General features: G+C 43.2%; 1 protein-coding gene across 1 annotated transcript; it reads left to right on the forward strand.

Moving 5' to 3' along the window:
* Positions 1-11,550: 11,550 nt before the first annotated feature.
* Positions 11,551-12,042, forward strand: LOC127234261 (serine/arginine-rich splicing factor 3-like). The gene has a single exon (XM_051201145.1). It carries the CDS (start codon positions 11,581-11,583, stop codon positions 12,040-12,042), a length of 462 nt encoding a protein of 153 aa, XP_051057102.1. The 5' UTR covers positions 11,551-11,580.
* The last annotated feature ends 1,763 nt before the right edge of the window (positions 12,043-13,805 follow it).

Genomic DNA, 13,805 nt, shown 5'->3' on the forward strand with positions numbered 1-13,805 from the left:
AAGAAAAATATCAAAACCACGAAAATCACATGAGGTTGTTGATTTGGACTATGTTCTCTAGGTCCCAACAAACTTGGCTAAAATAGAAGCACTCATGTTCAAGCCATGTGTCAGGGTGCTAATCTGACTTCAGAAGAAACCAGGATTAGAAAGATCACTGCCAAATTTCCCTGTGTGCTTTAATCCTTACATAAAAGAACAAACCCGGGGTAACCTGACATTTGACTGGTCAGCCATCATCCTATCACGCTGCCCTCCGTCTCCAGCTTACAAGGGAAGGAACTTAGAACTGACTAATCCAACTTTGTTTTCTCAGTTCTGTTTTCTTTAGCTTTTCTCATTGAGTAGTACAGATTGCTGTTTAGATCACTGGAACATTTATTCTATTATATGAGTTATGAGTTAAAAATTCTAGCGTTAAATATTAAGCCAATTGAAGATGGTTGAACTAAACTGTAACTTTGTTCCTTTTTTTTTTTTTTTTTTTTTTGATCCTATGCTTTCCCGTCATCAGAGTGAAAACCCATGTAAAGTCAATGAGGTGACTTGAGAGAAAATGGCCCCCAAAGAGGACAGCACTACTAGAAGGTGTGGCCTTTGTGGCGTAGGTGTGGTCTTGTTGGAGGAAGTGTATCACTGTGGAGGCAGGCTTTGAGGTCTCATATGCTCAAGCCACACCCAGTGAGTCAGTTCACTTCCTGTTGTTTGTGCAAGAGGTAGCACCATGTTTGTCTGCACATCTCCCCATGGTTCATCCGACCATGAAGATAATGGACTGTAAGCCAGCCAATTAAATGTTTTCAATTGTAAAAGTTGGTCATGGTGTCTCTTCACAGCAATAGAAACCCTAATGAAGACAGTGAACAAGCGTGAAGTCAAACAGGAAAAGAGGTGGGCGCACTTGTGTGTGTCCTGTGTTGAAACTCTTGTCCTAGTCCTTGACGTTTGTGGCTCTGACATTTCCTGTAATTCTATGATTTACCCAGTATCTGTCCCCTTGTTCTTCTCTTCATGCTACATTAAAGTATCACCGCCACCAAATTATTTTCTCGTGATTTTGGAGGTTGCAGATTTTGGTGCTGGAGGTCTGGTTTCATCGAGTAACGTGTGCATTATCCAACAGTGTGTACAGGGGAAAATGATGTGGTGTGTACATGCTAGCACCTCTTCTCATAAGTACATGTGTTACAGTAGGTCTTCCTGCCTCTGCCCTCCATGTACTGGGCCAGGTATGCATCACTAGGCCTGGCCCATACTAAGCAATTCTTCATATCCCCATTAATCAGTGTGTTTTTTTATCTGCTCATGTCATTTTCTAAAATTCATTTTCGTTGCTTAGTCAACAGTTACCAATAAACAGCTATAATTCGGAAGCACTTAAATAATTTAGTCAATTTGGAAAGACGAGGAAATGGAGTGATTTTCTCACATGTTACAAGAAGAAAAAAAATTGGAAATGTCTCACATTTAATTATAAGGATCAGAAGGTGGAGGGAAAAGAAACAGCTTTGGGCCTGTTTCATGTCCCTGAATATGTGTTGAAACCCTGATATAAGTCCCCCTGGGGGGACCACCAGGTGCCACCATACCTGCCCCCAGGTAAGCTTTCTGGACTGCTAAGTCCAGGCAATCCCAAAGAGACAAACATACCCTGTTTTGCACAATTCTACCTCTAATCTCTATAACCAGTGTGGATGCAGTGTAAACTATTTATGCTTTCTTTTCAGAAGCTTTCATTATAAAAATATTTTATGACTCTTAAGTTGGCCAGGCACATTTCCAGCTGCTATCCAGCCGCGTTAGTAACTACAGGGACATGTCTTACCACCTGGTTCTTTTCCTGGCTTCTCTAAGGCTCAACAGTTTGACAGTTGGAAGTGCTCTTTGTTTAGGGTGAGAGGCAGGTGGGAGCTGAAATTGCTGCCTCTGGTCCTCACAGATGCTGAGTCACTGGTAAGGTGTTTTTCTGAAATTGTGTGTGCACTCTGGGCTCTGGCATATTTATTTACAAACCGAGGCTGAACTGCATGAGTGAATATGTGTGTGTAAGTGTGTATGTGAGCACATGTGTAACTATGTGAGCATGTGTAAATGTATGACTTCGTGTGGCTGTGTGTGTATGTGCATGAGACTATGTGTGTGAGTGCATATATGTGGCTGTGTGTATGTGATTGTGTGTGTGTGTGTAGGCAGGCACTCGCCACAGCATGCATGCTGAAGTTAGAGGACAATTCTAGTGTCAGCCCTTGTCTTCCATCTTGCTTTGAGGTCAGTGTTCACTGCTGTGTATTCAATCCTTACTAGCCAAGGAGCTTCCAGAGGTTCCCTTACCTACACTTTCCATCTCTCCATAGGAACACATGTGCCTCCCTGCTGACTTTTACATGGGTGTTGGGGATTCAAATTCAGATCTTCACACAATGGGACAGCTACTTTACCTACATAGCCAACTCTCCAGTTCAGTTTTTATGATCTTTAACACTAACATTCAGTATTAGTCTTGCAAGGATATCTTACATGAACAGAAGCTTTAAAAGTTACATTCCTGGGTTTGGCAGTTCACAACATTAATCTAGCATTGGGGAGGCAGAGGCAAGGGGATCAAGGACAGCTTGGTCTATATAATGAGTTCCAGGCAGCCAGGGTCATACAGTGAGATCCTGCTCTAACAACCCTGGTTCCTTCTCCTTCCTTTCTTACTTCATATAGAATAGCAATCGTAGGGCTCAGTGATTTTGGAATGCATCAGATGCATTTCTAGGTATGGGCTACATGAGTGAGGAAGAAATTGCTACAGTTAGCAGTAATTAATATTATAGTATCTTTACACGTTGAACATTTTCTTTCTTTCTTTCTTTTTTTTTTTTTTTTTTTTTTTTGTCTTTTTAAAAATTTTTGGTTTATGTTTGTTTGTTGAGACAGAGTTTCTCTGTGTAGCACTGGCTGTTCTGGAACTCAATTTGTAGACCAAGCTGGTCTTGAACTCAAAGATCTAACTGACTCTGCCTTGTAAGTGCTGGGATTATAGGTGTGCATCACCATTGCCAGGTGAATATTTTTTTAATTTTTTATTCAATTTACAATCCAACCACACTTCCCCATCTTTCTCCTCCTCTCTCCCAAAGACTTATTATGTATAGTATTCTGCCTGTATGTTTGCCTGCATACCAGAAGAGGGCACCAGATTTCATTATAGATGGTTGCTGGGAATTGAACTCTGGTCCTTTGGAAGAGCAGCTGGTGCTCTTAACCACTGAGTTAAGTCTTCTCTCCAACTTACCCATTTTATTTCTTAGTGAGTAACTCCCCTAACCTACCTGTCTTAGAGTTATTATTGCTATGATGAAATACCACGACCAAAAAAAGCAACTTGGGGAAGAAAGAGTTTATTTGGCTTATATATCCTGAGTCACAGTTTGTTAAGGGAACCCAAGGCAGGAACACAAACAGGGCAGGAACTTGTACACAGGAACTGATGCAGAGGCCATGATGCAGAGGCCATGGAGGTGTGCTCTTTACAGGCTTGTCTCTCATGGCTGGCTCAGCCTGCTTTCTTATAGAACCCAGGACTGCCTGCCCAAGGATAGCACCACTCAAAATGGGCTGGGCCCTCCGCCATCAATCACTAATTAAGAAAACACCCTACAGGCTTGCCTGCTTACATTCCCATTTTATGGAAGCATTTTCTCAACTAAGGTCCCCACTGCTCAGATGACCATAGCTGGTGTCAAGTTAACAAAAACCTAGCCAGCACACTGCCCTAAAACCCAATGCGGTTAAGATATCAATGAAAATGCTGTTTTATCTGATTTTAACTTCCTGGCCACTCTGTTCCTCAGAGTAACTCTTGAGTCGATCTTGTAAATTGACTGCTGTCAATCTGCAATTATTGAGTCTCTGACACTGAGGAAGATGGGGGAGTTGGGAAAGGAGGACACAGAAGAAGTAACACGTGATGTGTGCTCCTGATAAGGCACCTACTTTGTGCTGTGAGCACTCACACAAACACACAGCATAGGCTGAGTGTATAGGTCAATGGCAGAGCACTTAACCAGCATGCACTGGGGCCTTGCATTCAAGACCCAGCACTATAAAACAAACAAAAACAACGCCAAGGTATTAGCATGTTTCCAATAGAGTAACATCACATTCCTTTATTCCTTTAATTAAAAACATGTCAATGGCCCACACTGGCTCTGAAGCTCTCTGTGAATGTAATTAAATTCTAATCTTTGCAGAGTTAAGTCTGTGTCTCTGAACATGATAGTATTAGTTGAAACAAGGGTTGACCATCCCTCCATCAGCAAATTCACAGCAAGCAGAGGGGCAAAGGTGCTCTCAGATCCACACACCCTCCTTGCCTGCTGGCTAGTCAGGGAGCTGGCACTCTGAGTGCACTTTAGGTGTCTGCACAGAGAGCAGACCCTTCACCTGCCTCCACAATCTATTATCTCTAATCATGGGATGAACTGAAGAAGGAGGATTGTTCAAACGTTATAGGCTAGTTAAAAAAAAAAAGTAATAAAGGAAATTATTACCATATCAAGAGAAGGGAATGTAATTGATTATTTTCCTTAATTACATTATTATTGTTCAAAAAAATAAAAATATACATATCTTCCTATTAATGACCACAGAAATGACTAATAGCATTACATTACAGCTTAGTAGTAATGACTACTAGTCAGGCAGTGATGGACCATGCCCTTAATCCCAGCACTCAGGAGGCAGAGGCAGCCAGATCTCTGTGAGTTCGAGGCCAGCCTGATCTACAGAGCTGGTTCCAGGACAGTCAGGGCTACACAGAAAAACCTTGTCTCCAAAAAAAAAAAAAAAAAAAAAAAAAAAAAAAAAAAAGTAAAGACTACTAAAAAGAGTCAATATCAATTTACCAAGCATCTATCAAATGTGAATTTGAAGTAACAAGCCAGAAAAATATCACACCTTGCAATTTTACAGTTTTGCTGTTTTAAAATTTAATCCTGAGCTTTTATGAGAGAATGAAGTTGATGAGAAAGATTTAAGTATTAGTTGCTTAGGTGATGTCATGGCCGCGGCTTTACCATGACCTACTTCAGATCTATTGTTTGAGTGCAGAAGCAGGTCACAGGTCACACAGGTCGGTGATGCAACTGCACCCAAGGCAAGCCTCAGCAGCATCCGTGGTCCTGAGCCGTTAGGGACTCGGCTCTCAAACAATTGCGCACTAATATGCCCATCTGTGTCAGGGCTTCTCTGGATTGAGTTGGCCAGAGATTCAGTGCTGACTAAAGGCCTGCAGTGTTGTACGCTAATTGTGTTTATCACAAAATGATGGCAAGAGCAGAAGTTGTTTAAAGGTTAAGTCAAGGAAACTTTTGAAGGGAAAAGACATTTGGCATGATGTACAATTGCTAGTGTGTAATCATATTAAAAGTGGATGAACGTATAGTCTTCTGCATTGTTCTTAAAATCTCCGTAGTGGACATGTTTCCGTATTCCTTGGGGCCACACCTATCACTGCTCTAGGAATACCAACGCCACAAGAGATGAGAAAATGAGTATTGAAGGAGCTGGAAGATGGCTCCATGTTTAAGAGCTCTTACTGCCCTTGCAGAGGACCAGGGTTCAATTCCCAGCATCCCCTGGTACCTCACATGCCTATGTATCTCCAGTTCCAGGGGGTCTGATGCTGCCTTCTGGCCTCTGCAGGTACTACATGCATATGGTTTATTTATATAATGAAGGCAAAACACTCAAACACATAAAATAAGAACTTTAAAAGTCTTTTGAAAATAAAATTTGTATTTAAACTATAAGTTGAAGCTAGGTAGTGACAGACTTCCATGGGAACATCACCACTCCCCAGCGGGTACCCAGATCTTGATGTGTGATAAGGCGTTAATGTTATTTTCCATGGATTATGAAATGAGAGTGCACACTGCTTACCTGTTAAGCGAATGCAAAGTGGGTGTATGGACGTGTGAATCTGTGGGGTTGGGGTGGGTGAGAAGGGTTGTGTGTACATAGGGGGAGGGGAGGGGAGGGATGGTGGCAAAGAGAATTAAGAATGAGGGTCAAACACAGCCTGTGCTCTCTCTTGGGAACAACGGACAGTTCTGGGTTTAAATAGTGTAATGCCTGGAAGCATTAAATTCTTACTTTGGGCTTTCCTGTGAATTTGGCAATGGATGCCGATTACCACTTTAATAAGGAGGAAATTGTAATGGGAATATTTGGCTTTTCTACCACCCTGGGGATGCATTTATAAGTCAACAGATGGGTCTCTGGTGGATTTTTAAAAAGTCATTATTTACTTTTTTTTATTTGTATGAGGGCATGTGCATGCCACCGTGCGTGTGAATGTGGAGCTCAGCAGACAATGTGCAGGAGTTAGTTTGATCCTTCTGTATTGGGGATCATGGGGATCAGATGCAGGTTAGGTCATCAGTAGGTACCTTTACCAGCTGAGCCATGTGGCTAGTCTTGGATGTACCTTTTGAGGAAAGAAAGAAAATTAGATGGGATCAGTAATCAGTACCTCCCTAAAGTTATTAAATAAGACTATAATCTGATAAAGCCAGTGAAGTTATAAAATGCACTTTCCCAATGACCAGCCATCACACTTCTAAACACACAACCAAGAGAAACCTCCTGTGTGAGCATTAGACGAAGGTGAGAATGTTCTGCCAATCTGAATTCATCCATCCTATTCAGTGATCTTCAAGGACTATCGCAGTTCAACTTTTGGCAGGATGCTTTGCTCATTGCTACAGAGTCCTCCAGACTCCGCAGTTAAGCGGCCATGCTGCTGCAGGGTTCTCCCTGTTCAGGCAGCCCGGCCAGTGCCCTCTGCTTCTGCTACACTGCCTCATGCCTCATACTGCATGCCTTCCACCCAGGGCTCCCCCTGTCATAAGGTACACGATGTGGTGGGACCAGGTGAGGTATGCCAGCGTGATAACACTCAGGAGGCTTCGGGCAGTGGGAACACATCCTTCTGCCCCTGCTCACTACGGTCTGGCACTCACTGGGGGCAAAGGACACAGCAGCTGCTGCTTCTATGCTGTTTGCAGGTTCGGAAGTTACTTTGTACTAAGTTGAACTTTATTAGCAGTGAGGGAGAGAACCCATGTCCAGGTGCTAGGAGATAACTGATGCAACAAAGTTGTCCCCGACTGTATCCATGCTATGGCACGTGTACCCACACAATAACATTTGAAAAACCATTGATCTTTTAAGGTCCCAGTGTCTCTTTTATAGAGAATGGGATAGTGCATAGTCTTATGGTTGCATATTTTAGATGGGGGAAGTCAGAATCTTGCATATGGCACTTAAGAAATTTTATTATGATGCTGGGGAGATGGCATCAGTTAGGAGGTTGCTGTACAAGTATGAGGACTGTTTGACCCCCAACACTCGAATAAAAAGTTTGGCATGGTGTGTGCATTTATAATCCCAGCACTAGGGAGGCAAAGATGGAGATTTCTGCACCTCACTGGCCAGCCAGCCTAGCCTAATTGGCAAGCTTTGAGTTCCAGTAAAAGGCCCTAAAAATCGAGGTGGATGATCCCTGGATGACATCTGTGGTTGTCTTCTGTGTGCACTAGCAGCATCAGCATCTGTACTCCCACACACCTGAGCACCTCCTCACTCTCTCAAACACACCAGTACATACTGAAAGAAATATACTATTATGACCCACAGGAGTCCCAGTGAGAAAATTATTTGTGAATAAAAAAAAATGGTACTGATTAACGCTGTTTATTTTGAGACAGCTAAATTCTAGTTAAAAGTTTTACCACAGAAAGCAGTATTGTTTTTTAAAAAAAATATTTTAAGTGTGTGTGTGTGTGTGTGTGTGTGTGTGTGTGTGTGTGTGTGTGCATGGTATACTCTTGAACATGCATGTAGCAGGAAGCAGAGAGTACAGGAAGCAGAGAGATGGCAGGAATCTTTTGAGAACCTGAAGCCTGCCCTCCCCAGTAACACACACCCTCCAGGAAGGCCACACCTCTTAATCCTTCCCAGATAATTCCACCAACTTAGTCCCAAACATCCAAGCAAATGAGTCCCAGGAGGCCAATCTCACTCAAACCACCATGAATGGCAAGCTAGGGCACGGGGCTGGGGGTGGGTAGAGGAGGGGACAGCTAGTATAGAAGCCTGGACACACGGGTCACTCTGCTATCCAATCTGAGGAGGCAAGTCTGCATCCACTGATTTTTCTGTCTCTGGGTGGGGTGAGGTCGTGGGGAGGGTGGAGATTGGCAGTCTGGAACCTTCATCAGGCTACCTGGAGCTCCTTCCCTGTTTCCCTATCTCAAGGCAGCTTACCCTAAACCCAGAGAGGGACTCCCTTCCTGGGAATTGCCAATTCCCAGAAACTTGTCCTAAACCACACTCGCAAGCTTAGTGTACAAGGCTAGGCTCTGCTGTATCATTTTTAAAAGTAGAGCTAGATCACGGGTCTCTAACCACATGTCTTTCCCCCCACTCCCGGCTGTGAAAATGTCATGTTTCTGCTTTAGGGTCTCAGCACATGTCGTTCTTTCTGCCTGGAAGGCTTATCCCCAGAGAATTACTGAATTATCAGCCGGTTTGTCATCACAGCCAAGAGGCTTGCCCTGACCCCTCTGCTTACTGGTGACCACCCACCTGCAGCTCAGATACGATCTAGTAAGTTACCCAACTCTTTCTTTCCTGCCTTCCATTCTTTGTCTTCTTCTGCCTCACATGGAAAGCCACTTACATACCTCAGACCACAGTTTAGTCATTCCTTTTCTTTCATGGACATTTTCTGCTTTCATGCTTGGTCTCTATTCTCTGCCCTTCAGCTTACACACTCACTGTTCCATAAAGACATACGTCCTTGGGTGTTATCAAATCATACGGCGTTTGGCTTGTTGAGTGTATTCATAGATGTACCAAGGCCTTCACTCTTTGTTGCTATGGGTGCATTCTGCTATGGGTTTAAAGATCCAGGTACATTTGTCACACACGTATGTGCGCTTGTAGCTGACCCCTAGTATTTTGTGGTGTACACTTCACCCATTCTCCCAAGATGCATCTGACTGCATGATTTATGCGCAGCTCATGGTGAGGGTACTCACTCTGTCCCTTTAGACACCTGTTTGAGAATGGACTGGATGTTCATCCAGGACAGAGGTTCAAACACATGCACATTCTAATCGTCTTACATGTAGTTACTCAGGGACTCACCACAACCCAGCGAAGAGGCATAATCCTCATTTTGCAGATGAAGAAATGCAGGCACAGTGTACTTGCCCCACAGGGGGTCCCTGCCACTATTTTCTGCCCATCATCTACCTTTTTTGACTTGTTCCAGTCAGCAATCCCTAGTCTTTAGGCTGTGGGAAGGCAGTAGGTTTAGTAGTTCAGACTCCAGATGCCACAGCTGTTACCACGCTAGTCCAACTCTAGCACTGTTACCCCATATTACCCCAGCACTTCTGTCTAGCAGATGTGTTACCTCCAGATGGTACCAGGCAAAGATCTACCAGGGATAGTGGTGGGAAAAGGAGAACAGTTGCAACTCTGCCTCACTGCGACCAACGGTGGCTTCCTCTGCTTTGCCTACCCTTGGCTCACGCAAGCCACAGCTGTCTCTCCTTAGTACCAGGGATTTTTGTGGCTTTTGCCTAGATTTGCATAGATTTGTAGATCTGTATATCTCTTCCTTGTTTCTGGTGCAACACCGGGTGTCCCTTATATTCTCCAGTTTTTATCACTACTTGGAATTGCCGTCTTGGTTTACTCCTTCACCTGTTGATCCCCTGCAACCCACCCCAGTAAGATGGTCAATACCTTCCCAGCAAGGACCAGGTTTATCTATTTATGGCCCCATCTTCAGGTGAGTGCCAGCATGGAGCAGTTAGAGGACCACAGAACTAGCCATGTTTTCCTTTGGGAGTTCACCAGAACCAGAAGCCCCCTCGTCTCAAAGTTTTTACTATCCCTCAAGAGTGCCAAGCTGGGGACTAACCTTTTAGCATATGGGCTTTGAAGGCCATTTAAAATCTGAACTATAGCATTCTCCCAATAGTTATGAGGAGTTTTGTAGCCCCTTGTCCTTGGGTAGTTGCCAAAACTGATAATTGATAACTATTCTGAGGCTAGAAAAAAATGTGTCATCTTGCTGATATCTCAATTTTGCCTTTCTTTCCTTCCCTATTTGCTTCAGTACACTGAGCTACACTCCCAGGATTATTTCACTAAGTTTCCTAAGCTGACTTTGAACTCATTCTGCAGCTCAGGTGAGTTTTCAACTTGCAATCTTCCTGCCTCGGCTTTCTGAGCAGCTAGGATTACAGGCTACAGTTGAACTTTTGGGGGTTGAGGGCAGGGCACCACCCAGCTCCCAAATAAACACACAGAGACTTATCTTTACTTAAGAATGCATGACCTTTGCTTGGCTTGTTTCCAGCTAGCTTTTCTAACTTAAATTAACCCAATTCTCATCTTCAACATTTTGCCTCTGAGCTTTTTACCCTTTCTTTGTTTGATATATCTTTTTTCCCTTCTTACTCCATGGTTGGGCATATGGCTGAGTGCCTGGCCCCTGGTGTCCTCCTTTTTCTTTTCTTGATCCTCACCCTTCTTCTTTCAAGCTTAGATTTCTCCTTTTTATTCTCTCTGACTGACAGCTCCGCCTATCCCTCCCTCCTGCCTACCTATTGGCTGTTTGGCTCCTTAGTAGACTAATCAGGTATTTTAGGCAGGCCCAATAACACAGCTTTACAGAGTTAAACAGATGCAACACATATTTGTATCATTAAATAAATAATCTACAGCATAAATGAAGGTAACATCTCTTAAACTAATACAATGAGTTCACATTACAAGGCCTAGCCCAATTTTTATTTCTTAACTTACCTTCATAGAAGAACTAATAAAAATATTTTCCAGAGACTATAGAGATGGCTCAGTGGGTGAAAGTGCTCATTACATGAGAACTGGTGTTCAGATTCCAAGCACCCACATAAAAACTGGGTGGGATAGCCTGCATACCTGCAGCCTCAGCACTGTGATGAGATGGAGATGTGAGGATCGCAGAGGGCTGCATGGGCAGCCTCTGTAGCTCCAGGTTCACAAAGAGATCCTATCTCAAGGGAGTAAGGCAGAAAATGATTGATCAGACATTCTCCGTTGGCATCCATGCACACGATGGGAGTATATATCTGCAGACATGTGTACAAACAGTATACTATATTCTCACACACGAAAAATAAATGTATAATAGTTTTAAGACAGGCTGAATATTTTGTTTTGTTTGAGACAGGGTCTCTCTATGTAGCACTGGCTAGCCTGGAACTTGCTATGTAGACCTGGCTGGCCTTGAACTCACAGAGATCTGCCTACCTTGGTTTCCTGAGTACTAGGATTAAAGGTGTAAGGCACCATGCCCAGAACGACCAACTAAAATTTTCTATGCGCAAATACCCTTAAAAATCTCACAGGCGGCCATTTCGTGGACGCCAGGGAACAGAGAGCATCTGCCAAAGCAGATCCCAAAGTGCGAGGGTGGGCGTGTTGGAGTGATGGGGTTTGAGCCTCGGTGTTTGAACCTAGGATCTCGAAATGCATCGTGATTCCTGTCCACTAGCTTGTAAGGTGTATGTAGGTAATCTTGGAAACAATGGGAACAAGACTGAACTAGAACGGGCTTTTGGCTATTATGGACCACTTCAAAGTGTGTGGGTTGCTCGGAACCCTCCTGGCTTTGCTTTCGTTGAATTTGAGGATCCCCGGGATGCCGCTGATGCTGTCCAAGAGCTGGATGGAAGAACACTGCGTGGCTGCCCTGTGAGAGTGGAACTGTCAAATGGTGAAAAAAGAAGTCGCAATCGTGGCCCGCCGCCCTCTTGGGGAGATGACTACCGAAGGAGGAGTCCTCTACCTCGGCGAAGATCTCCAAGAAGAAGAAGCTTCTCTCGAAGCCAGAGCAGGTTGCTTTCTAGAGATAGGAGAAGAGAAAGGTCTCTGTCTCGGGAGAGAAACCACAAGCCATCTCGGTCCTTCTCTAGGTCTCATTGCCGATGAAGTCAAATGTCAAATGAAAGGAAGTGGAAGACCAGTTTGCTAAAAAAGTAGTGTACAGGAAATAACTTCATTTGACAGGAGTATGTACAGGAAATTCAAGTTTTGTTTGAGATTTCATAATCTTGGTGCATTTTAAAGATGTTTTAGCTGTTCAAATTTGCTTTGAACTTTAGTTTTTCATAGACTGAGATAAACCTAGATCCTTCCCAGTTAAAGTGTGATGTGCTAATGCTACAGAAACCACTGGTGGAAATGGAATAAAGCTCTAGTTTGTCTAGTGGCTGGGATACGGTATGGAGCTGTGGGTAAAATGATAGGCAGTCTTTAAAAGCTGTTAGTGAACACCAGCTAACAGGTAAAGGATGGGAACTGCGCCCTGAAGACTTTCAGAGGTTCCTTACTGATTGCTATAGATGGACACATGGCTGTAACATTTTTTATTTGGAAATGGAAGACTTTAAGTTACCAGTGTCCTATCAGTGTAAGGGTACATTGTAGAGCTGAGCCTTTGAGTTACCGTGTAAGATTTCTTTTTCATGCTGTCATTTGTAATATGTTTGTGAGAAGTCTTGGGATTAAAGTTTTGGTTACAAATTGTTTAACTTGAAAGCCTGTTTTTCCTTGCACACTCAAATCTGTGAGCTTGGTATGAAGTCCAAGTATAATATTCCTATTAGAAACCATACTTATATTTTCTTGTAAAGTGCTTTTGGATTAATAAAATACTAGCATAATTGTGTAGTAAAAAAAAAATCTCACAGGCACATGGTAATAAATTATATAGTTCAAGGGTTGGGAAGTTGATCACAGGGTTCTCGCTGGCCTGGGCAATGAATTATCGAGTATTCTGTCTTGCACTGTGGGGCAAAGCAAAGTCACATGGCCAAACCCAGTCACAGGACCCACTCTGTGAGGGAGACAAAGTACAAAGTCCCATTGCAGAGGGAGTGGATACAAGGAGCCATGGAGATTGAGCTTTCAGTCACCTCTGCCATACCACAAGAGCAAGCGGGTCCACTTTCCAGTCACAATAGCTTTCATCGGAGGATGGGAACTTCTATAGTACAGGGAATAGCTCACTGGTCATTGAACGATCATAAACAACTTGTGATGTGGACACTCAGTCCACAAAGTTCGCTTTGGCAAACTTTCAAGTTCACCGTTTAAGCCAGTTACTATTTAACTCCCAATGAACAAAGACCTCTGGAAACAAGGTCTCCCCAGTGGGCACATCCAGATGGCGAGAGGGTCAGTTGCACAAGCTTGCACAAGTCTCTTCGTACTTTTCTTGCAGTTCAATTTACTGAATACTTAATAGTGTAAAAACAGCAATTACAAAGAGCAGGACCAGTTTATCCAGAGGGAATTAGTTTGGGCACTAAACAGGGCCAGTCACACTTTTGAAGCAATGCATCCTTTTGAATAACCAGCTATATCAATGGTAATGTAGATTGAGGGTAAAAAAATTAATTAAAAACATAAATCCCGAGGCAACACACACTCAAAAGCCATCCATCTCATAAGACCTTACCTGACAATTCTCAGGCTCTGAGAGACATTTACTTGACTACTTTCTTCCAAGTAGTTCAAATCCTTCAAGACGAATCTCATGCATTTGTTATGCAAATAGGAAAAGCTTTCATTATGTTGTATATATATTTAATGAGTTTCTGTGAAAAATGAAAATAACTGCTAAAGAATCTAGCCATTTAATTCTTTGACCCACTTTTATTTTTACTTCAGTGGTGGGGATTGACAGCTAT

Source organism: Phodopus roborovskii, unplaced genomic scaffold (assembly GCF_943737965.1).
Source record: "Phodopus roborovskii unplaced genomic scaffold, PHOROB, whole genome shotgun sequence".
In the NCBI taxonomy this organism is placed as follows: Eukaryota; Metazoa; Chordata; class Mammalia; order Rodentia; family Cricetidae; genus Phodopus; species Phodopus roborovskii.

Excerpts from the sequence above, each read along its gene's own strand:
- LOC127234261 (XM_051201145.1), top strand. The coding sequence starts at position 11,581 with ATGCATCGTGATTCCTGTCCACTAGCTTGTAAGGTGTATGTAGGTAAT.